Source organism: Corvus kubaryi, unplaced genomic scaffold (assembly GCF_017639235.1).
Source record: "Corvus kubaryi isolate FWS band 111438036 unplaced genomic scaffold, C.kubaryi_AGA036_p1.0 37260, whole genome shotgun sequence".
NCBI lineage: Eukaryota > Metazoa > Chordata > Aves > Passeriformes > Corvidae > Corvus > Corvus kubaryi.
This window is the reverse complement of record NW_024581077.1, coordinates 2,793,562-2,813,881: the sequence shown is the minus strand read 5'-3', so window position 1 is coordinate 2,813,881 and position 20,320 is coordinate 2,793,562. Positions and strand designations below refer to the sequence as shown.

The 20,320-nt window shown below is 42.3% G+C and overlaps 2 protein-coding genes across 2 annotated transcripts in view; one reads left to right on the top strand and one right to left on the bottom strand.

Annotated features, from left to right (window-relative positions):
- Positions 1–965: 965 nt before the first annotated feature.
- Positions 966–10,270, bottom strand: DDIAS (DNA damage induced apoptosis suppressor). The gene is made up of 6 exons (XM_042024040.1): positions 10,165–10,270; positions 9,931–10,055; positions 7,860–7,988; positions 6,707–6,868; positions 5,496–5,613; positions 966–3,713 (listed from the first exon to the last, which is right to left on the bottom strand). Exons 3-6 carry the CDS (start codon positions 7,970–7,972, stop codon positions 1,224–1,226), a joined length of 2,883 nt encoding a protein of 960 aa, XP_041879974.1. The 5' UTR covers positions 7,973–7,988; positions 9,931–10,055; positions 10,165–10,270; the 3' UTR covers positions 966–1,223.
- Positions 10,271–10,465: 195 nt separating this feature from the next.
- LOC121662660 (prolylcarboxypeptidase) overlaps positions 10,466–20,320 on the top strand; it is a 30,424-nt gene continuing 20,569 nt past the window's right edge. The window contains exon 1 of the mRNA XM_042024045.1: positions 10,466–10,858. Coding sequence (XP_041879979.1) covers positions 10,481–10,858 — 378 coding nt within the window. The 5' untranslated portion in view covers positions 10,466–10,480. The remainder of the gene's footprint in view (positions 10,859–20,320) is intronic.

Genomic DNA, 20,320 nt, shown 5'->3' with positions numbered 1-20,320 from the left:
CTGTGAGGTTAGAGAAACCTTTCAGTCACACAAGAAGCCCTTCTAGCCCTGACTCCAACAATGATCAACAACATATAGTGAGTAAAATGCACAGGAACAAGATCAGCACCAAATGATACATTCCCACAATGCTCCTTTAACTTGCAGCAACTTCTGCCTCTCAGGTTTCCTACAGCAGAAGTGGTGTCTTTATAACCTGAAAGCCCTTTAGACATCAGTATTGATACAACTTGTTCCTTGCATGCTGAGACATAAAACTCTTCTGAACACAGAGTGAGGCTTAACGAGGTGCTGTGGAAATTATATGAGGCCTCAAGCATAGGAAGATAAAAACATCCACCTTGCAGCTGAGAATGAGTCAAGTAACCCCTCCCTGTCACCAGTCACAATGTAAATGGTGCATATTCATTTTATACCCCAAAAGAAAAAAAAAAGTCACAGCAGGTACTTTTAGGTTTGTTTCTGGTTCTACAAGTGTGGTGGTGCATCCCCTCTACCCCCTCAGGCCACACTGTAACCTTAAAAACACTCACAACAAAATGTCAGCATTTTCAGGCTGCTCAGATACTGTGCCACCAGATTCCCACATCCTTCTGCAGGGCCTGCCTTACAACTTACAGCAGCAGATCCAAGATTTCTCTGTTCAATGATCCTAAATGCAGCTGTTTTGGATTGGGGATACGGAAGACGTTAAAGCAAGGAGAGGAAAGACACTGTCAGGAATCTGCCACTAGCAGTCTTTAATTTGAAAAAGCCTATAGGAAAACTGGGAGCTGCTACCAAGCTCTTGGCTCCCTTCACCCAACCCAAGGCTGTGACAGGATCCCAAATGGGCTCAGATAGAAGACACCATCAAATCTTTAATGAAAACTTGGCCCTTCTCCCCAGAGCCATCAGGCAAGAATCTGGAGTGGATGTGGATTCCAGTGCTGCTCTTGTGATGAAAAGACAACAGTGAACATTAAAACACTTCACCTACTTGTACTTTATTAAGTGAAATCTATTCAATACTCACACATTTACAAAAGTGTTTATTGCACATCCTAATTAATTTTCAATAAAATATAGTAAACTGCTGGTTCTGATTTCCAAAACTCCTCTTAGCAAGACATATGCCAACAGGTGTATACAATTTAACTTTTAACTAGATCTTTTCTTTCACTGGCTCCTCCCCAAAAGTTTAAAAAGATATTTAAAAATAACAGCATAGAAATGTATCTTTTTTAGTGTTTTGGCTTACTGGAAAAAGGGGTCCGTGCTTGGAAGAACAGCTCAGGAGACCAGACAGTTGGCCCTTCCAATACTACCCCTGAATGATTTCCACGTGAGAGGTGATTCTTGCCTTCTGAAGGGGAACAAGTTTCCAGGATTTTATCATTTAAAAATGAGGTCTTGGTGACACTTGCAGATACAGGAGTTGTTAGAATCCTAGCTCTATCCCCAGGGCTTATTCTCTTATTTTGGATGAGATTTTCATCATTTTCACTGTTCTTTCTGCTTTCAGGAGTAGGGTTCCTGCCAGTGTGCCCACAGGTGGATTGCAAGTCAGCAGCCCAGCTAACTGTTTTTAAATTTGAAGATGCAGTTGGTTTCAGCCTCTTCTTTGAAGATGGAGGGATCCACTCCTCAAAGCTGGCAGGCACGTGGTTGTTAAAGAACTGCTGTGAAACGGGGCTACCACTTTCTTTGTCTTCTCTGTTCCTTGGCCTCCCACGTTTCACTAACTTGCTGGTAAGCTGCTGCAGCAGAGTGTTCTGAAAGGAAGACCTAGATCGCTTGCATTTGGAATGGATTTTAGTAGGATTTTTAGGGGTGAAGATGGTGACAAAAGAACTTCTTTCCCTAAGAGGCCAGAGTTTCTGCAGAGGTTTTGTCATAGGGGTTGACTGTGAATAAGGAACAAAGTCCTGAGCACAAACTGAACTGCATTCTGAATCACAAAAGGAGTAAGCTACAGGTGTGCTGTGCTTGCTAAAAGCATGAGGGGATGTGTGTAGGGATGAGCTCAGTTTTGAACTGTTACAAGGAACACCTCCAGCAGAAAGTATCAATTCAGTTGTGACCTTCTCCATCAAAGTATCTTCCTGTATTAAAGAATTACATGATTTATTTAAGAATTCCACAGGTTTTGCTACCTCTCTTACACTTGCATCAAAGAGATCAGCAGAAGCATTGTAGCTGCCTTCAGCGGAGATGATGTTCCACTGCAGCTCTTTCCTCCTCCCAACACTTTTGAAGGTATTATCTGACAGTTCTGTCAATGGTTTTAATTCTCTCTTATATATCCTTCTTGCCTTGTTGGGAGTTGGTGGATCAGAGACCCAGGCCCCTGTAAGATCTGTTTTTTGGCTTGTTACAGAATAATTTTCTTTATTTTCACAACCGGCTAAACAGCTTTCATGTGCAGAATGCACACAGGTGACTGTCTTGCTCTTATTTAAACAGGAGGTTTCTCCATGCAGCCTAATAAAAGACCAAGATGAATTTGCAGGGTCACTATTTGCTTCTTTGGACTGCACACATATGCTCTGAGAAACAGAAGGCTCTGGTGTAACTGGCAAGGATGCCCCACATTCCTTGAGCGTTGAAGATAAATCACTAGGGGAAGACTCACATTGTGACACATCACTCAGAGGGTCTGCATTTGACTGAAGACAAGCAAACACTGTGTTCTCTGAACTATTGTTCTCTGCTGGCAGCGAGAGCCTCCCTGAGACACTGGCTGCAGGCAAATCAGGCGGGGCTTGCCTGGGATGCGATTCGTTAAGATTTACACCCAACTTGCTGCTTTCAAGATGCACACATTTGCCTGCATCAAGGCCGGGTGATGCTACAACACTCCTGCCCTCCTCTATTCTGGCTAACAATTGATTCAGGCTTTCTGAGAATGGGAGTTCTTCCCAAAGCATAGAGTCCATCTGAGACACTCCAGCTACATTTACGCGATTAGGAGCTGAGGCAGCTCTCTTGCAAACAAGGGAGTTGTGGGATTTTTCTGGGTAACAATAATTTATACTATTAATTTTTGGGTAAATGTTTTTTATCTCAGATTCCAAGGGATGTTGTAACAACTTAGAAGTGTTTCCACGTGAACATTCGCTGCTTGAAGAGGATGCTCTCTCCAATTTATCAGTTGCAGAGGTACCGTCAGTCTGACTAAGCTGTGAACTCAATTCATTACCCTTCTCTTTATCCCCTTCCTTCACAGATGAGATAAGAAACTGTGAGTCCCAAAGAGTTTGATTGTTGAGGCTTACACTACCCAATTCTGCAGAGACAGGCCTCTCCTCTTGTTCATGCTGTTCACTCACCAGCTTTCCCACTTCCAGAGTGGGAAAGTCTTCCGCTGTTACCCAAGCAACAGATGAAGTCAGACTGAAGGACTGCTGCCAGCACCCTAAAAAACTTTCCCTGCCACTAGACTGAACAAAACAGGAGCTCCTGCTCAGGCTAGACAAGCTGCTGAGATCACTGAGAGGTTCATCTATGGGAGCTGATGACGCATCAGGTAAATATGAGCTGTTATTACAGCTACTGAATTTTGCCGACTGCAGGAGATGATCTAAGTAGCTGATAACAGTAAAGCCAGTAACAGCAGCATTTGGCAGGAAGATCTGGCAAGCTACAAGGTTTTTCATACTTCTATTAATTCTGGAACGCTTCTGCAGGATGCTGCTGGCAGCAGAATGCCCTCCATCTTCCCTTGTACAACCCTGGGGGGGGGGAAGAAAACAAAAAAACAACCAACTTAGAGAAAAAAAAAAAATTAACACGTCTTCTAAGTCAGGCGTAAATTTAGGACTCACTTTTTGTCAGGATCTGCAAGGAAGAGAATACAAAACAGTCTGTCACACAAGGCAGTCCCTGGGAAATAAGCCCTGGCAAGGGCTATAAAGGGCATCACAGTGAGAGGTTCTTTGCTTGTTGCAATTACAGAGTTTTGGAGCTGGAAAAACAACCAAGAACTCTGAGAAAGGACTTCACAGAAAATGTCTTCCTCCCTTTAGGGCACTGGATGCTTCCGGGCTTCCTCTGGAGCAGTTCAGTGCGAATGGCTGGCAGCCTAAGGCCAGTGCTTCTCTTTCATCCAGGAGGCACTGGGCAGCACTTGAAGCAAAGCACTCTGGTACCAGCTACTTGACTTGGCAGCTCAGCTACCAAAGCCAGCACAGTACTTTCTGTGCACTACATCTGTGAAAGGGAAATAAGCTACAACTGTTATCTGCTCAGATTTTTTTTAGAGAGCAGTGTTTCAAAGGAGCTTTAACTGCAATTCTTTATAAAACCGGCTTCTCTCTACATAGAAATTACAGGTGAAAAATGATGTTAAATGGAGAGGGAATTAGCTAATATTTTAAGAAGCGGATAAACCCTTTCTCACCTACCCCTTAAGGTCTGGCAAAGCCAGAGTGGCCAAAAAGCAGATATAGTTATCTCCAACAACCCTCCTCCTCCCTGAGTCTTTGCAAGGGTTGAGGCTGAAGACTGTTAGCCAAGGACAACACCCTTCTAAGTAAGTCTTTAAAAAGTGTGTTATGCTGATTCTGAGGAGGGTACAACTGTATACACAGCTGAACACAACTATACAGAAATGTCTACAGCCAAGGGCTGAACAAAGAGTCTTTGAATGTGTGTTCAGCCCTTGTGTGTGCAGGAGCAGCCACAAGGCTGGTGATATCTAGGATTAGTTATCCTTGTCAAGGCATCAGGCCCACAGACCTGGTCAAAGGTTCCAGGTAAGTAAAGTTAATCCATTAAGTCCTCCACGTTCCATTACTTAAGATGCTGTACATCAGGAAAAATCTCAGTTCAGATACAAACCTCATCGTACCTATGGGAGAGGCAAAACACCTGCCAGGTAGGGTTTAGTTCACAGATTTCATAATATGAAAGACTCACATAAGCACCACTTGAAGAGAACCTTGAAGACTGTTTGTACAGAAATATTGCTAAGAACTAATTTTAAAAGTGTGTTAAACACATAAAAGAGCCACCAATGCAGATATTGAACAGCTGTACTTAAACAACATTTAAGAGCATTTTGAAAATGCTCTTAAATCCAGAAATATTAAAATGCTACAAGGGTTATGTGCTTCTCGTTACATTTCAGACTGGAGAGGAGACTACACAGCATGGGAAAGGTAGGGCAGTGCTTGGAAAGAGAGTCTGTTTCTTGCTCCAACCGTACATGGTTTTTTTACAGACTCCAAGCTGTTACTGACATGCACAGGAGCTGGCATTGCTCAGGCTCTCCGAAAAGCACCCTGACAATCTGTCAAGATGACTACTGCCATTCAAGATGATTTTTGGATATGACTCATTTAAAAAAACCCACAGGAGTCTTGGGGGAAAGAAGCAGAATCCTTCTCAGGTCCCAGCCTTAAATTTTCTCAAATTTCCAAAAAATGTTGTACATGAAGCTTTGACAGCTCAGTCTATACCCCTAACTGGCTATAAAAACTCACTAAAAGGCCATGATGTGGATTAAAAGTTACCTTCACTCCAAATATGAACCTTTTTCCAATGAAACAGATTTCCACTGCTTGAACTAACGCTCTTGTAGATGACTCTGTGTTTGTTTCTCCTGACAGCTGATTGAAGTCTTGAATATACCTTGAATAAAAACATACAGAAGTATTGGACCAACAGAGGAAGCCTTACATAGCATTTTAGCTGTAGTACAGTGTTAATGAGGACACATGTTAAGGAAAAGATTTTGTGGTAGCTTCAACTAAACATAGAATGAAAGCAGTAAACCATGAACCTGTAAATTCAATTCTTTAGTTCACCTAATTTGTTAGTGAGATAAAGTAAACAAAACAACCACTCTGAACAGGTTTAATACACACACAACTTTCAGGCGTTCCCCACGTGGTTGTGATTTTTCTGCCAAACCCAGTGACTGTACAATGATGTCAATATGCTCCTATTCCTTACACATCCTTCCTGCCCAGGCCTTTACAGCACAGTAGTATCCACGTGAGACATGGAAATAACTGCTTTTCATGGCTGACAGCAGTACAGCAATGTAGGGCAGAAGGCCTGTCATGACCAGGTTATTAATGCTGCTAATATGGCATTAAAAACGATTCATCTTTGAGCCAGTGATAACACAAGGCATTGGAAAATTATAGACTAGAGAAAGAAGCAGGGAATCTATCTGAATATCCCATCCTGGCAGTTTCACATTTCAGAAAATCTGAAGCCTATAATGTGGGTGGTCAGGCTCTGAGGACTGACAGAACTTTCTCAGAAATCCCTTCTTTCTTCAGGAAAATTTGGTCATATTGAAAAAAATCACAAGGTGCATTCAAACTGTTAAAAAAGAAAACTCAGAGGCTCTATCTGGAAAAGCCAACTTACTTACACAAAGGAAATTCAATCATCTCCAAAAAAAAAAGGAGAAAGGATATGAGGAAGAAGCCAAACCAACCAACCAGTGAAGCTCACTTAACAGGTAGTAGCTGCCTTCAATAGACAAGTGGAGCATTTCTTCTACTACCTAGAAGTAATCCATCTCAAAGCATCAAGATTTCAAGAAGAAACAAATTTTGGCATTTTCTCAAGGTGAGGGGTACCAAGGAAATGCTGGAAGGAAGCACTTTAGCAGTTACTTCCCACTCATCTTCCAACCATCTAGGCTCATTTCAGTTTTTTAGGCTGAATAAACAGCAGCAGCTATATGGTCAGACAATCTATTCCTTACCTCTGCAGATTTTCTGCAGTGACCCCAAAGAATGGATCTAAGCAACTTCCAAAAACAGTGATGTCAAACAAATCATTAGTGTCAGCAATCTTTAGGGACAATCTGTATCTGTAGCTTGCATCTTTAGCTTCACCTGTGCAGCCACATTTTAGACAGTTGAAGCTGAAAAAAGACAGAAAAAGGATAAAAAAGATTGAATACACAAGCTTCTGTTAATCACTCCTGAGGTAAGAACTTATCTGCAGTCATAAGTATTACTACCATAATGTATCAAATATTCCATAAAAAACTGCAAGATCTTTTTCTTATTCTTTATTCCTTGAGGCATTAATCTTACCAAAGGCTCAGAGCAAGATGTGTATATTATGACAATGCCTCTGGCTCCTTTTACTGATTTATTAAATACTAGCCCGTTGTGAAATTGAAGGGACAGTGGGCTTTGAGAGATGGTTCGGGTGCAAGTTTGAATTCCCTGCACCCATTTTTTTCAGGTTTCATTCTGGTTTGGGATTTTTCTTCCTGCAGCTTGAGTACAAATACCTAGGTTCAAAAAAACAATCAGGAAACAGCACTGTTATTTGTAGTTCAGCATTTGAAACAACAGATATCCTTGTTTTACAAAGTCAGCTCCTTCCATTTAGTGCTGACATTCATTGATTTACTGTTCTTCTGTGTGTCAGAGATTTCACCCACGACTGCAATTAAAAAGGAAAGCTCATGCATTTCTGGACATGCACTCACTGAAGAGTCATACAGGACTTCCAGGTGTGCCACACATGTAGAATGAGATGAAAAAAAATAAAATCAGGGTTTGATCTGGAGGGGCTTTCAGACAATGTCTTCCAACTTAGGAACAGCACTGAGGGACTGGGTGGACTGCAGGGGATGCACTTGGAAGCACTAACACACATCATTTGTTCTGCTAAACCATTTATTGCTATTGCATAACACTGAACACAAGAGAACTCTCGATGCATAATGACCTCCAAGCTGCTCCTGGAATACAGAGATCTAAACAGGCATAAGTAACATAAGATCTGAAATTAACACTTATTTCTACAGTGGCTGGATTTTCACTGTTTTGTTTTGTGTTCAGCTAACAGAGATCCCAAGTGAATGGAAATCAGTAAATGATCCCCAAAACAGGACGTACCTCCTGGAATCCAGGATCAGCCTAGAAAAGCAGTTTTGACAGGCAGGATAGGTGAAGCAGGAATTCTGGATGGAAATCACAGAGGCAGCCAAGAGTCCCTGCACACTATTCATGTGCTCACCGCATCACCTGAAACGAGTAAGTCAAAATGGTTCAAAGAGTTCTCATTCCATGAGATGTTAATATTAACTGCTTTCAGTTGGGTTATTTTAACATTTTGAACAGCAGTCTTCAGGAAATGATGATCTCTGTTTGAAAATAGAAATTCTATTAATTAACTCTTTAAAAAGGAAAAAAAAAGGATGAAGTTATACAATAAGAAGGAAGTGTTCCTGGCATTTGCACACCATTGCAGACAGATCATGCAAATTCTCACTTGCATTTACGGAATCTTTATTAGAATTATTCTTGGGTGCAGCACTACAGCAAATTGCTTTCTGATTCTTTTCCTTAATTTAGAGTGAAGTCAACACGGGGTTAAAAACTGAAATGATTCTGCACTTGTAATTCTGCAAATGCTTCAACATCAATGACTTGCAAAGGATACTCAGAAAATCTCGAAGAAGGCTCACAATAGCAACTATATTCCTCTTATATCATGCTCTTTGAGCTAAAGAGGCGGCTCCAGGTGTTTACTGCTGATTTCAACAGAGGCTGTACGGATTTGACAAATAAATGATGAACTAAACATTTAAATAAATAGGAATGAATTAATTTTTATTCAGTATTACTTTCCTGCTTATTTATTTTGGCTTTATTATACTACACTGCCCAAAACATCAAGTTTTAGGAAACTTCCCCTATTTTAGATAGACAACTTTTTTCTCAGGAGATGTTAGAAACAAGTAGCCAACAATCATAGAATCCTAGAGTGGTCTGGGTTGGAAGGGACCTTAAATATCACCTAGTTCCAGCCCTCCTTCCATGGGCAGGGACACCTTCCCCTAGACCAAGTTGCTTGGAGCCTCAGCCAATACCTCAAATCACAGAGTTCCAACTTAAATGACCAAAATGTTCTCTACAGCTGAATTAAATGACTCCTTAAAAGTCCATACTAGCAAAAGCTCTTTTATCATGGTCATAGCTAAATATAAATCTCTCTTCACTATAAGCTGCAGAATAAATTCAGAATAGGAAGTGAATTCCATATCTTTATCCCAAAGCTCTCTCAAAGGGGCAAAAGACCAAACAGACAAAGGAGACTCAAGTCTCCTTTTTTTTTTTTTTTCAGGTTTTATAGGTTAAAACCGCCTCACACTCAGTAATCAACAATTACGTTTTGTTACACTTACAGGCTATTATTCCTTTGCCCTTTGGGACACCTTTCTCAGCATTTTGGTAAAAACAAGATCTGTAGCAGTGAGTACTAGAAAAATGTGAGTGACTAAATTCATTACTCTGAGTAGCTCATATGTTAAAAAAAAAATACCAATATTTCCTACATCTGGAAAAGAGAGGTAGGGAAAGGGGAAAGCTTTTACAGAGGGCCAAACAAAATGGGAAAAAATCATGTCTTCAGAACACACATATTAACAGAGACTCATTTGACTCAGTAAATTGAATGGTGCATGCTTTCAACTCTTGCCAAAAGGGAACTATTTTGTTCTAGTACAGTACAAGATAACAGTAAAAAGTACATGGAAAACACATCAATATATAGAAAAGGAGTAATAAAGTTAAGTCTGATTTTTTTATTGCCCAGAAAGGTGGGTTTGGAGAAACTAGCAGGTGCTTCACATTCCCACCTGTTTTCAACTCAGAACTCTAGAAACAAAGCTTACATAGTTTGTGTTATCCGCACTTTTAAAAGACATTAACAAAACAAAAAAAACCCAAAAGCACACCCCAGAAAACACAGAACACTGCAAGTATTCAACTGAAATATGGAAGATAAAGCACAGCATCTAAGTGCTCACACAGGTTCTGGCAAGAGCAAACAGACTCAAGATCTACACCTCTGCTTCTCTTTGGAAGAAACACAGAACTCGCTATCTGGCCGCAGACTGAAAGAGGACAGCACGAACAGGTCTGTTTTACTTGAACTTTTTGTAATAAACAAAACAACCCAAACCTCAGCGCCCGGCCGGGGAATCGCACAGCCCTGGAGATGCGCTCGCTGCCTTTCAGCGGCCCGGCTGCCGGCGCCGTTCCTATCGGTGCCTGGTGCGCTCTGGTGATCCTGCTGCCTCGCTCTCCCTGACGAAAAGCAAAGCACGAGTCGTTAACACATCTCACACCCGAGTTTTCACCTCTGAGCCTCCCCGAGGCCGACAGCGAGCGGCCGGGCCGATCCGGTCCGACTCACCCGGGCGCGGGCTGCGCTCGGTGCCCTCAGGCCGGGCCGGGGCAGCAGCGGGGGCTCGGCCGCCGGCGGCTCTGGCAGCCCGAAGGCCGAGCGGAAGGGCGGAAGTGCGGCTGCTGAGGGCCGCCGCGGGGGCGGGACGAGGCGGCGCTCAGCCAATCGCCAGGCAGTCCGGGGGGAGCGCCGCCCCGCTCGCCCAATCACAAAGCGAGCACGTCGGCCGCGCCCCGCACGGAGCGGAGCGGCGACGCGGGAGGGTCACGTGCTTCGAGCAGCCAATCGCTGCCTCCCCGCGGGAGGCCGAGCGGCCGAAGCACCTATGGAAGCCGCCTCAGCCAACGGCGAAGGCGCGCGCGAGCTGACCTCCGACCGGCAGCCAATCGGAAGGTGCCGCTGCTTAGGCCCCGCCCCTCCACGTGTGGGGCTGGCCCCGCCCCCAGGGTCCCGCCGCTGCCCGCGGGGCCGCGCGGGGCAGCCCCGGGCGGGGGAGCCGGGCTCGTATAAAGCGGCGGGGCCGGCGCCCCTCCTGCTCCTCCTCCTCCTGCTCCTCCTGCTCCTGCTGCCCGCGGCGATGCTGCGGCTCCTCCTGCTTCTGCCGCTCCTCGGCGCGGCCGGCGCCCTGCCCTCACCGCTCCGCCGCCGCCGCAGCGCCTCGCTGCCCGTCGGTCCCTACCTGACGCGCTACCTGAGCCAGCAGGTGGGAGCCGGTTGGGGAGGGAGGGAGCTTCCCTGGGGAGTTGGGGGGTATTTTCCGCTGTCATTAGCCTCACTCGAGCCACAGGCGGGACAGGACTACCCGCAGGTTTTTAGAAAGACACTCAGTCCGTTTGGTAAAACGTTCCAAGCCTTGAGTGTTCCGGTTATCTGCAGCTGTTTAACCTGTCAGGTCGTCGGCTCTCTTTGGTGTCCGTGCACTGAATCCTGGCCCTGGAGTCCGTATTCCCGCACACGCTGCACGGCGTGTCAGCAGCGAGGGGCCGCGCTCCGCGGCTGCACCCTGACCGTGTTTGCAAACAGCAGCTGCGGGACTTTTTTGTTCGTTTGTTTGATCACGGAGTGGTTTGGGCTGAGAGGGACCTTAAAGATCGTCTAGTTCCACCTTCCCCGCAGCCATGGGCAGGCACACCGTCCCCTGGATGGAACAGGGAACAGATTTCTGTTATACTAACTTGAGCTTTGTCATCCTGTCTTCTTCAACAATTCGTTGGTGAAATCCATGGCATGTGGATAGAATGGAGGGCTCTGCAGTGTTGTCTTTAAGTGTTGGTGTGGTTTCCTTGCATATGACTTGAAACTCCCCATGTTCATGGGTTTTCATAAAAACAGTCAGCAATTCCTTTGGTGTGTTGGGGAGTGTCTGCATCATCGCTGTTCTGTACCTGGGTTTCTCAGGGGAGGCAATGGCTCTTTTTACTGGGAGGCATAGTAAGGGAGGAGGACGTTTTTCTAGTGTTCTCTTGGTCTGTTTAGAATCAGGCTTTTAGCATGCATCTGAATTTAATGCCCTGGTCTACATAGGGAGTGATGGGAAGCAGGTGTTTAGTTTACAGGCATAGAATTGTTTAGGTTGGAAAAGACTCTTCAGATCATCGAGTTCAACCTTTAACCCAGTACTGCCAAGTGCACCACTAAACAATGTTCCCAAGTGCCACGTCTACATCTCTTTTAAACACCTCCAGGGCTGTTGATTCGACCACTTCCTGAGCAGCCTGTTCCAATGCTTGATAACTGTCAGTGAATATATTTTTTTTTGTTAATGTCCTATCTAAACGTCCCTTGGTGCAACTTGTGGTTGGGCATCTTGGATGATATGAGGATTTAATATCTCCTGTTTCAGCTTTGTACAAGGTGGAGTTATGATGGAGTGAGCAAAATGGGAAGATTATGCTGACAGAGAGAATAGCTGTAAAGAAAACAGATTACCCTTGTAAGATTATCCTGAATAGCTATGGAATAATTTTAGGGTCAGGGTCCCTGTCATTTGAGGTGAGAGATTGGGAAGGATTTTAGTGAGAAGTCCATCCACTGAGATTACAATCTTCTGCAGATAGTGTTACTGGTTTGGAAATGCTCCTGTTCCAGGGGTCTCCCTACATAAATAATGAAATTCCTGTGTCTTGAAAACATCTCTGCCTAATGTTCACTCGGGTAATGATTTGTGATTTGTGTCCCTGCGTCAACTCCTTTAACAGCTCTGGAGCTTGTTTTGTGAGCATAGTGCAGATACTTTCCACAGTGTGTGGCCAGCATTGGCCAGGATATCGCTCCTGCAGTAGTGGTGTAATTAACCCTAATTGTTGTGGTACACTGGTTGTTACACATTGTTATCATAGTATCAGTGATACTAATTCTGTGCTGTGGTCTGAACCACCCTTTGTCAACATCTGTTGCACCTCTGTCGTCATCTCCTCCTGGGGCTGTAGTGTTGCCTGGCTTTCCTCCTCAGCTCTGGCACAGACAGCCCAGGTGCCATCCAGCTGCCAGCAAAGCAGCAGAGCTGCTGTGTGGTTAAGATCTGTGGATTTTGGGATGTAGATAGGTGTTGAGAGAAGGAAGAGTCACAGTAACATCCTATTGTAAATACTGATGCCACATCTTGTTCTCTTCTGTCTCTTATGTGTTCTTTTCCTCTCATACATACAAACAAAAATCGCATTGGCTGAGAGTGGCTGCTCCAGGAAAGAGGGAGCCCATTCACAGGCCTTGAAATCCTTGCTTTCCTTATCCAAAGACTTACTAATATTGTTGAAGAGAGTGTGAGAGGTGTGTTCATCAAAGATTTGAATGCTGCTGCCTGGCACTTGAAAGATAGAGGTAGCATGGGAGGTCTAATCACACAGAGAACATAGGACATGCTATCAGTAGCACAGTGTGTAGAACTGATAGCATTCAGCCCTCATGAAACATGCACTCAGTGCTGTTGTCTGGCAATTTGTAATTGCATTGTTATTCTGTAGTGCAACATAAAAACGATGATTAACATGTTAAATATGGGCAGTGATACTTTGCCACCTCTCAAGATTGTTGAAGTTTAATTACTTACATTATATTTACTTATGACATGGATTATCTGCTTGTGTTCCTTGCAGCCAAGACTTTCTTCTTAGCTAAGGTTCCTGTTTTCTTGTTTCTCTCTTATGGTTTTCATCATAAGCTGAAATAATTTATATAAAAGCATTCAATATAAAAAAATACTTTATAATATGGCAAAATATTATGCTGTCAGAAAGGAAACAGTTTTACACCTATTAATATTAAAAATCTCTTTAAATAGAGCCTTTAATATTTATTGGTTGTACAGAAGAAAACTTTGAAAGTGTAAATAGATTCCTTATGTGATTTGTTGCCTAAAAAGTTACTTCTTGATCACTGTGAATAATTTATTACTGCTGCACATTGGAACATCTAGGCATGACAATCTATAGATATGTAACATTGTTTGAGGGTTTTAGTGTCAGCTTTTACTGTGAATCAGCAACATTTAAGTCTGTTTTCATAAAAATGGAGAAATAACAGGGTCAGAGTTCAGTGCAATGCTCGTTTGCATTAAACTTCCTCCTGTTTACCATTTTAAGTGTCAGACATCCACGATGATGGGGCTAAAGTCTAGAATATTGAGAAATCAGTCAAGCAATGCCTGTGTCAGTGTGACTAGCATCTTAGCTTGTTTGCTGACCTGTCTGTGTATTTAATAACTATTATTTCGTCTTGGAGGTGTGATTTTTTTTTTTTCCTCTCCCTTCAAAAGTAACTGATGTCTTTCAGCTCTCTACCCTTCCTATGCATGAGTGAAATTACCACAGTGAAAAGGTACCTCATTCAGACCGAGAAGAGTAGATGGCCCATGAAGCAAAACTGTCATCAGCCACATCTTTACATCAACAAATTTTATCTATTTAGGGGATGATTTTTAGGGGTCTCCTTTATAGTTTTTCTGATGTACTAATGTGACTTTTGTAGGCAAGTCCACAGTAATTTGCTTGCCTGCTAAGTGGTTTGTTGTGATTTGTGTGTTAAATTAATCCATCCAAAATGGAACTTTACAGAGAGAATGATGTGGAGAATGTATAGAGCTGTATCAGGATCACCACTGTTGGGATGGCTTCTTTGTAAGCAGCTGTGTCTGTGACCACAGTTCAAATTCATTGGAATGACTTGGTGAGGCATCCAAGATCCATCTAGTTCTCTTTATCCAAGTAGAAATAATCTTACAGCATACTGGGGAGAGTCTGGAGTCAGTCAGTTCTGACCTTTGGGGAGCCTTGTCTTGTACCTCTGTATGTCTGTCATTGGCACACGAACCAGTGTTACAAAAAACCATAGCCTGAGAACTTGTTGTGCTTTATGTGCAGTACTGCTGAGAGCATGATGTCTTAAAATTCCTGATATTTGAAAGCTTCTCAGTGATAAACTGTTGTCTTAGAGAGTGGATGTGGTGTCTCTTCACTCAGTTTGATAATTGCTGGCTGTGTGAGGGTCAATGTGCTGGTGAACCCTTCACTTGTGAACTGCTATGAGTTTGTCTAAGAACCAATGTAACAAGTACAAATTAATTTTTGTTCGGCAATTTACTGAGCCTGGTCCTTCAATCAGCTTGTCTTTTGATTTAATACATGTCAATTGTGTCACCCCTTCCAAAAGAAGGATTCTGATTGCATTTAATAACTTTCTAGGTTTCACACCTCTGTAATTATTTCATAGTAAATTCACATGCAAGTGTTCATGCTCTGAAATGCATCCACACTTCGTATTGTGTGTACATAAAAGGAAGATATGTTGAAGCTTCAAAGTGATGAAGTTTAAAAAGTAACGCAATTTGATCATTTCTGGCTTTATCAGGATTCTTTAATACCCTATTTTGTATTACAGACTGAAATTCTGAAGTATAGAAAATAAAAGCCCTGATTGAAAATGTAAAAATTAGAATGTAAGTTTCAAGCCAGAAAAGAATTTGAGAAGAACTGCAAAGAGGAAGTGAGAACATATATATTTTTTAGACATGATTCTCTCTGTTTTACAGAAAAGATCTATGAAAGAGGAAGCAAGCGAATACAAGAATGTAATGCTTTAATTGTAAATCAGTACTACATCAAAAACCTATCTGACTTCTGTCAGCTTACTTCATGAATGTGCAGAGTAGAGAAAAGTGTGGTGAAGAGCTTGGCTCACATTTTTATGACAATGTTGTCCTAATTTATCAAATTAGTCAAAACTAAGGGTGCAGTTTTGCTCTTAAATGCTGCATCTCTTGAACTCACAAGAAGGAAGTTTCGTTTGTGGAGCAAGGTATCTCTAATCCAATTCCGCATTTTTCAATATTTTAAATTTTTACTGTTGTATGTAAATGAGTGTCACTAAAAACCTGTATACAACAGTCACATATGGAGGTCTTTTAAACCTAATGAAGTAGTTTTCAATCATGAGTCTAAAACTGGCTTAGGAAGACAGAGATGGATTGAGGTTATAATTTTTAATTGTGGTTAGCATCTCATTTAGCATCTTATTGTGACTCAAGTTGGTGTCTCAGAATAGTAACAGATGTTGGGAATGGTTAAGATGGGTTGTTTTTGATGCATAATATAATAGCACTCTTGGCTTCTGGTGAAGGAAAAAACAAAGTACTTTTTACAGAGCCCCTTGGTACCAATTAAAAGTTACCGGTGTTTAGAGAAGTGATGCTGATGTTTGTCTCTGAGGTGAATTACTTGGAATATGTTTTACTCATCAAGTAGTGCAGGAATACTTGGCAGCTCTTACTCTGTGATTTCATAGCATGATTTAAAATGGGAACTGTAAGCTATAAACCAGGTCCACACGCAGGAACAATAGCTCTTTTTCAGTGGACAGGAAAACGGGGAAGTACTTGTTAAAGCTTGTCAGTGAATTTTTATTTTTATGCACTACTTATCTGCGAGGTCACAATGCAGACATCAGCTTCTCAAATTAAGCAGGAAACAATTTCCTCACAACTTGCAACCTTTTCCTTCAAGTGAGCAGTTAATACTAGTGACTCAAAAAACATCAATGATCACTACTACTCCCTCACTGAAAGTGAGCATTTCATATCTCACTAGCTTTAATCATTAAAAGCTGTAATAGGCCACTGACAGATTTCTGATAGACTGTCTAGATTAATAAAAGTCTAAAGAACAAAACATTGAGCAGAACTGCATATGGTTGAAGTAGCAAGCTGATCACAAGCCAGATGTGCATGAGAACTCTGTTAACTTCATTGAATTTGACTTGTACCATGAGCTTCTACAAGTTGAGGCAAAGTCTTAGAGCTGATTTTTTTTGTTTGGTTTTTTTTTTTTGTGGAGGGGATTGGGTGGGGAGATATGGAGGAAAATGAAGTTCAAAATGAAATTTTATGCTGATGAGTTCTGTATCTATTTCTTCATCTGACTTTGGGGAGATCAAGTGGTTTGAGTTGTTGTAGATTGTGCAGATAATTTGTGGCATTTTGCCAAGTTGGTGAGAGACCAGAAGTCAAACTTGATCATTTTATTTTAAGCTTTCAAAAACGGAATACCTTAATTTATTTCATCCATCCTGTCATTATTTGGATTGTGTATCTAAAGCAGTGAAGATTATAAGAAATTTAGTGGGCTAAACTGGACTATACTGGGCCATCTTACTAATACTTGCAAAATGGTTAATTTCTTTGTTTGTTAATTCAGAGAATTAAACAAAGACAGAAGAATGGGAATTGTGTTTCTTTTAAGCACAGTGGTGTAATGGGATAATTTTCTTTTTTTTATTTAAAATTTCTATTTGCTGTCTCCTATGCTTTAGTTCAGCTCTAGCACGCATGTAGTATGTTCTGACACTCAGAGCTGTTTTAGTGCTACTGTCAGCTGTGCTGTGTGTGGTTGTTGTTCTCTAAACACACAGAGCAAAGAACAAAACTTCTGATCCTCGTGGGTTGTTGTTTCTAACTTTAAATTGATGTAACAGCTTTTTCCATTATTTGTGCCCGCAGCCAAGACACAGTTTATATACAAGTTCACCTTTGTGTCAGGCTTAAAGCCAAAGTGATTATGTGAAGATTAGCTGGAAAAGGTGCTTGTAGAGTGAAATTTGAGATGTGTCTCTTTCCTGAAGAGGAGATGGCTCACTGAAAAGCCTACCTGCATGGGATAGCAGGGAGCTATGATACTGTGTGATGTCCTTTCCCTCTGATTACTGATATGGACACATTTGGTGGTACAGGGAGCCACAGATGATATTTCCCTGAATGCTGCTGATTTCCCCATCACCCTGTCTACCAATATCTTGCAGCCCTGCAAGCAGAAGTTGTTCCTTGGTGTTGCAAGCTTGCCAAAGTAGCAGTTGCTGTGGTATTTTTGCTATTGCATCAGGGCTGTAGAAGTAATTGCTGCTTTGATGCTTTGTGTTCTGAAGTTTTCTCTCCCCCCACCTCGATGCTCATCAAATTTGGTGGCTGTTAAATACATGATCCACAGTGGCACATGTAAAATACTTAGCCTTTCAATACTGATAAACTGCCATCCCTGCTCTGAGCTGTGTCATTTTGTCTGTGCTCTGCCTAATTAGAAGATTATCTGGATAGATGACAGGACAGCTTTCCTGTTTACTGTCACTGTTCATCTCTACTTCCTTGGATCCTCTGTCTTTTGTAGGATTAGCAATAAAAAATAAAATACAAGTAATAGTGGTTGAACTAAGGCTGCGAGAATGATAAAGCAAATTTAATTGTAGTTCTGCAAACCTGGCAAATAAAACAATATGCAACCTGAATTAAACCTTTTAAAAATATTTAGCAAAGTAGACAGTTCTAGACCTTTTTGGGGTAGGGGTAGATCTGGTTTAAATATTTAATTTGACTAAATAAAAATATTCTCTTGGATCTGAAATGCTTTTATTCTCATTGTCTTTGTTTAAAAAGAAGAGCTGAAGTCTTTCAAATGAAAACTCTGTTCATCAGAGAAGATGAAACTTCGCAAATTCTTTTGCTTAAACAATTAGTCCTACATAGAACTTTAGTTCACTCCTAAAACAACCTGGCATGTTTTTATGCTGCTTAATCTGTGACATATTGACATTTCACATCCAATTTTTTCCTCTCCTCTGAAGTTAATCCTCTGAATGTGATGGATTTGTAATTCAATCTGGCAGGCACATGGAAAAAATTAGTGGCCTTTGCCTGTTAGGGGTCTGAGAGACCTTGCACAAGGGTAACTTTGCTCTTGCTGATTTAGTGCATCTGTGTGCTTTTTTCAGCCTTGTGAAATCACACCTCATGAAGTACAGCTCTGAGCTGGTTGTTCCCTATGCTTTGCCCCATCCCTTGTCCTGAGGAAGAATTTCACCAGGAAAATAATGCCTTGGATGAAAACAGCAGTGGTGTGAACATTTGGGGTGTTTATTGCCGTATTGTTGTGGAGTTATGTAGCTGGTGGAGTCTGAGCAGCATGAGCCTCTTCATTTCTCTGAGAGGAACTGGGTGGCAGGAGAATGGAGACTGTGGTTTAAGGAGTGTCAGCAGTAAAGCAGATTGAATAGATTCTTGCCTTGGTCAACCATTCTCCCCTTTGTGCTGGAGCTTTGTGGCTCTCAAGTCCGGGACAGAAAATGTTGAGAATGCCTGTGGTACTTCTCCTTCCAAATGGAGGAGTTTTAATGAGAAATAGCATCTTCACTGTGTCTGCTGGAGGGCTTTACACCTAAGTAGTTAAAGCCTAAATGTGTTTATGGAGTTCATTTTTACATGATAAGCAGGATCTGGAGATTCAATTGCAGCACAAAACTGTTAATGGTTTGTGGAAGTTGAAATCAATTTGTTTGTGTTCTTATTAGCCAGTTGGGCTTCCGACGTAAAAATAACCTTTCATCATGTACTGTTTGTGTCTAACAAGGTCTGACCTGAGTACCCTGGTGCTTTCCTACAGCATATCCTGTAGCTTTTTAAATGTTCTTTGGTCTTTTCAAGTGCCTGTCCAAACTGTGTGACTCAGGGCAGGGGTAGATTTCCTGTCTGAAGTTTTTCTTGTCCATGTCTTTTAATCAGTGAAGAGATAAATCAGTGATAAAAATCAGACTTCCTTAAACAGCATCACCAAGAGAAGGTGCTGTGATTTCTGCAGCCTAAGAGAAGCTTCAGAAAGATACATGAAGTGTAGAATCATAGACACAACTGGGGTGGAAAAGACCTTTAAGATCATCAAGTCCATCTGTAATGTAACACTGCCAGGTTTATCACTAACCCGTGTGCCTCGTCAAAGGCCAGTGTATTCTCAAGGACACAGTTGAAATGATAGATCCTTTCTATTACAAGGATCCTAAGCTTGCATTGGCTTTGGGGGCATATTTGGCTGGAAGCTCATTACAGTCAAGGAAAACTTGATAACAGGTGCTCTAGACTACATCAGTAGTTGAATAGAAGTTGGAAACAGTAAATGGTCAAAAATCATGTGTGTTATTATCTGTATGGTTTGGTAAATGTGATGGATTAACAAATAAAATTAAATCTGGTGAACAAAACCTCGGAATTATGGAGCTTGTGGAAAATGACAATGACAGAGTCAGTCTTGGCTTGGATGCGCGTACTCTTTGCTGGGTAGAAAACTGGCTGGATAGCTAAGCCCAGAGAGTGGTGGTGAGTGGAGTTAAATCCAGCTGCTGGTCTTCTGGAGGGCAGGAAGGCTCTGCAGAGGGATCTGGACAGGCTGAATCAATGGGCTGAGGCCAACTGTGTGAGGTTCAACAAGACAAAGTGCTCAGTCCTGCCCTTGGGTCACAACAACCCCAGGCAGCACTTGGGGAAGAATGGCTGGAAAGCTGCCCAGGATAAAAGGATCTGGGAGTGCTGGTCAACAGCAGCTGAACATGAGCCAAGGTGTGCCCAGGTGGCCAAGAAGGCCAATGGCACCTGGTCTGTATCAGCAATAGTGTGGCCAGGAGGACAAGGGCAGTGATTGTCCCCTGTACTCAGCACTGGTGAGGCCACACCTCAACTCCTGTGTTCAGTTCTGGGCCACTCACTGCCAGAAGGACATTGAGGGTCTGGAGCATGTCCAGAGAAGGGCAATGGATCTGGGGAAGGGTCTGGAGCACAAATCTGATGAGGAGTGGCAGAGAGAACTGAGGTGTTTAGTCTGGAGAGGAGGAAGCTGAGGAGAGACCTTAATGTTCTCTA

Coding starts and splice junctions, on each gene's coding strand:
- DDIAS (XM_042024040.1), bottom strand. CDS start 7,972: ATGAATAGTGTGCAGGGACTCTTGGCTGCCTCTGTGATTTCCATCCAG. Junction 6,869..7,859: donor CTGATCCTGGATTCCAGGAG/GTACGTCCTGTT, acceptor GTCTTTTTTCAG/CTTCAACTGTCTAAAATGTG. Junction 5,614..6,706: donor ACTGCAGAAAATCTGCAGAG/GTAAGGAATAGA, acceptor TTTTTATTCAAG/GTATATTCAAGACTTCAATC.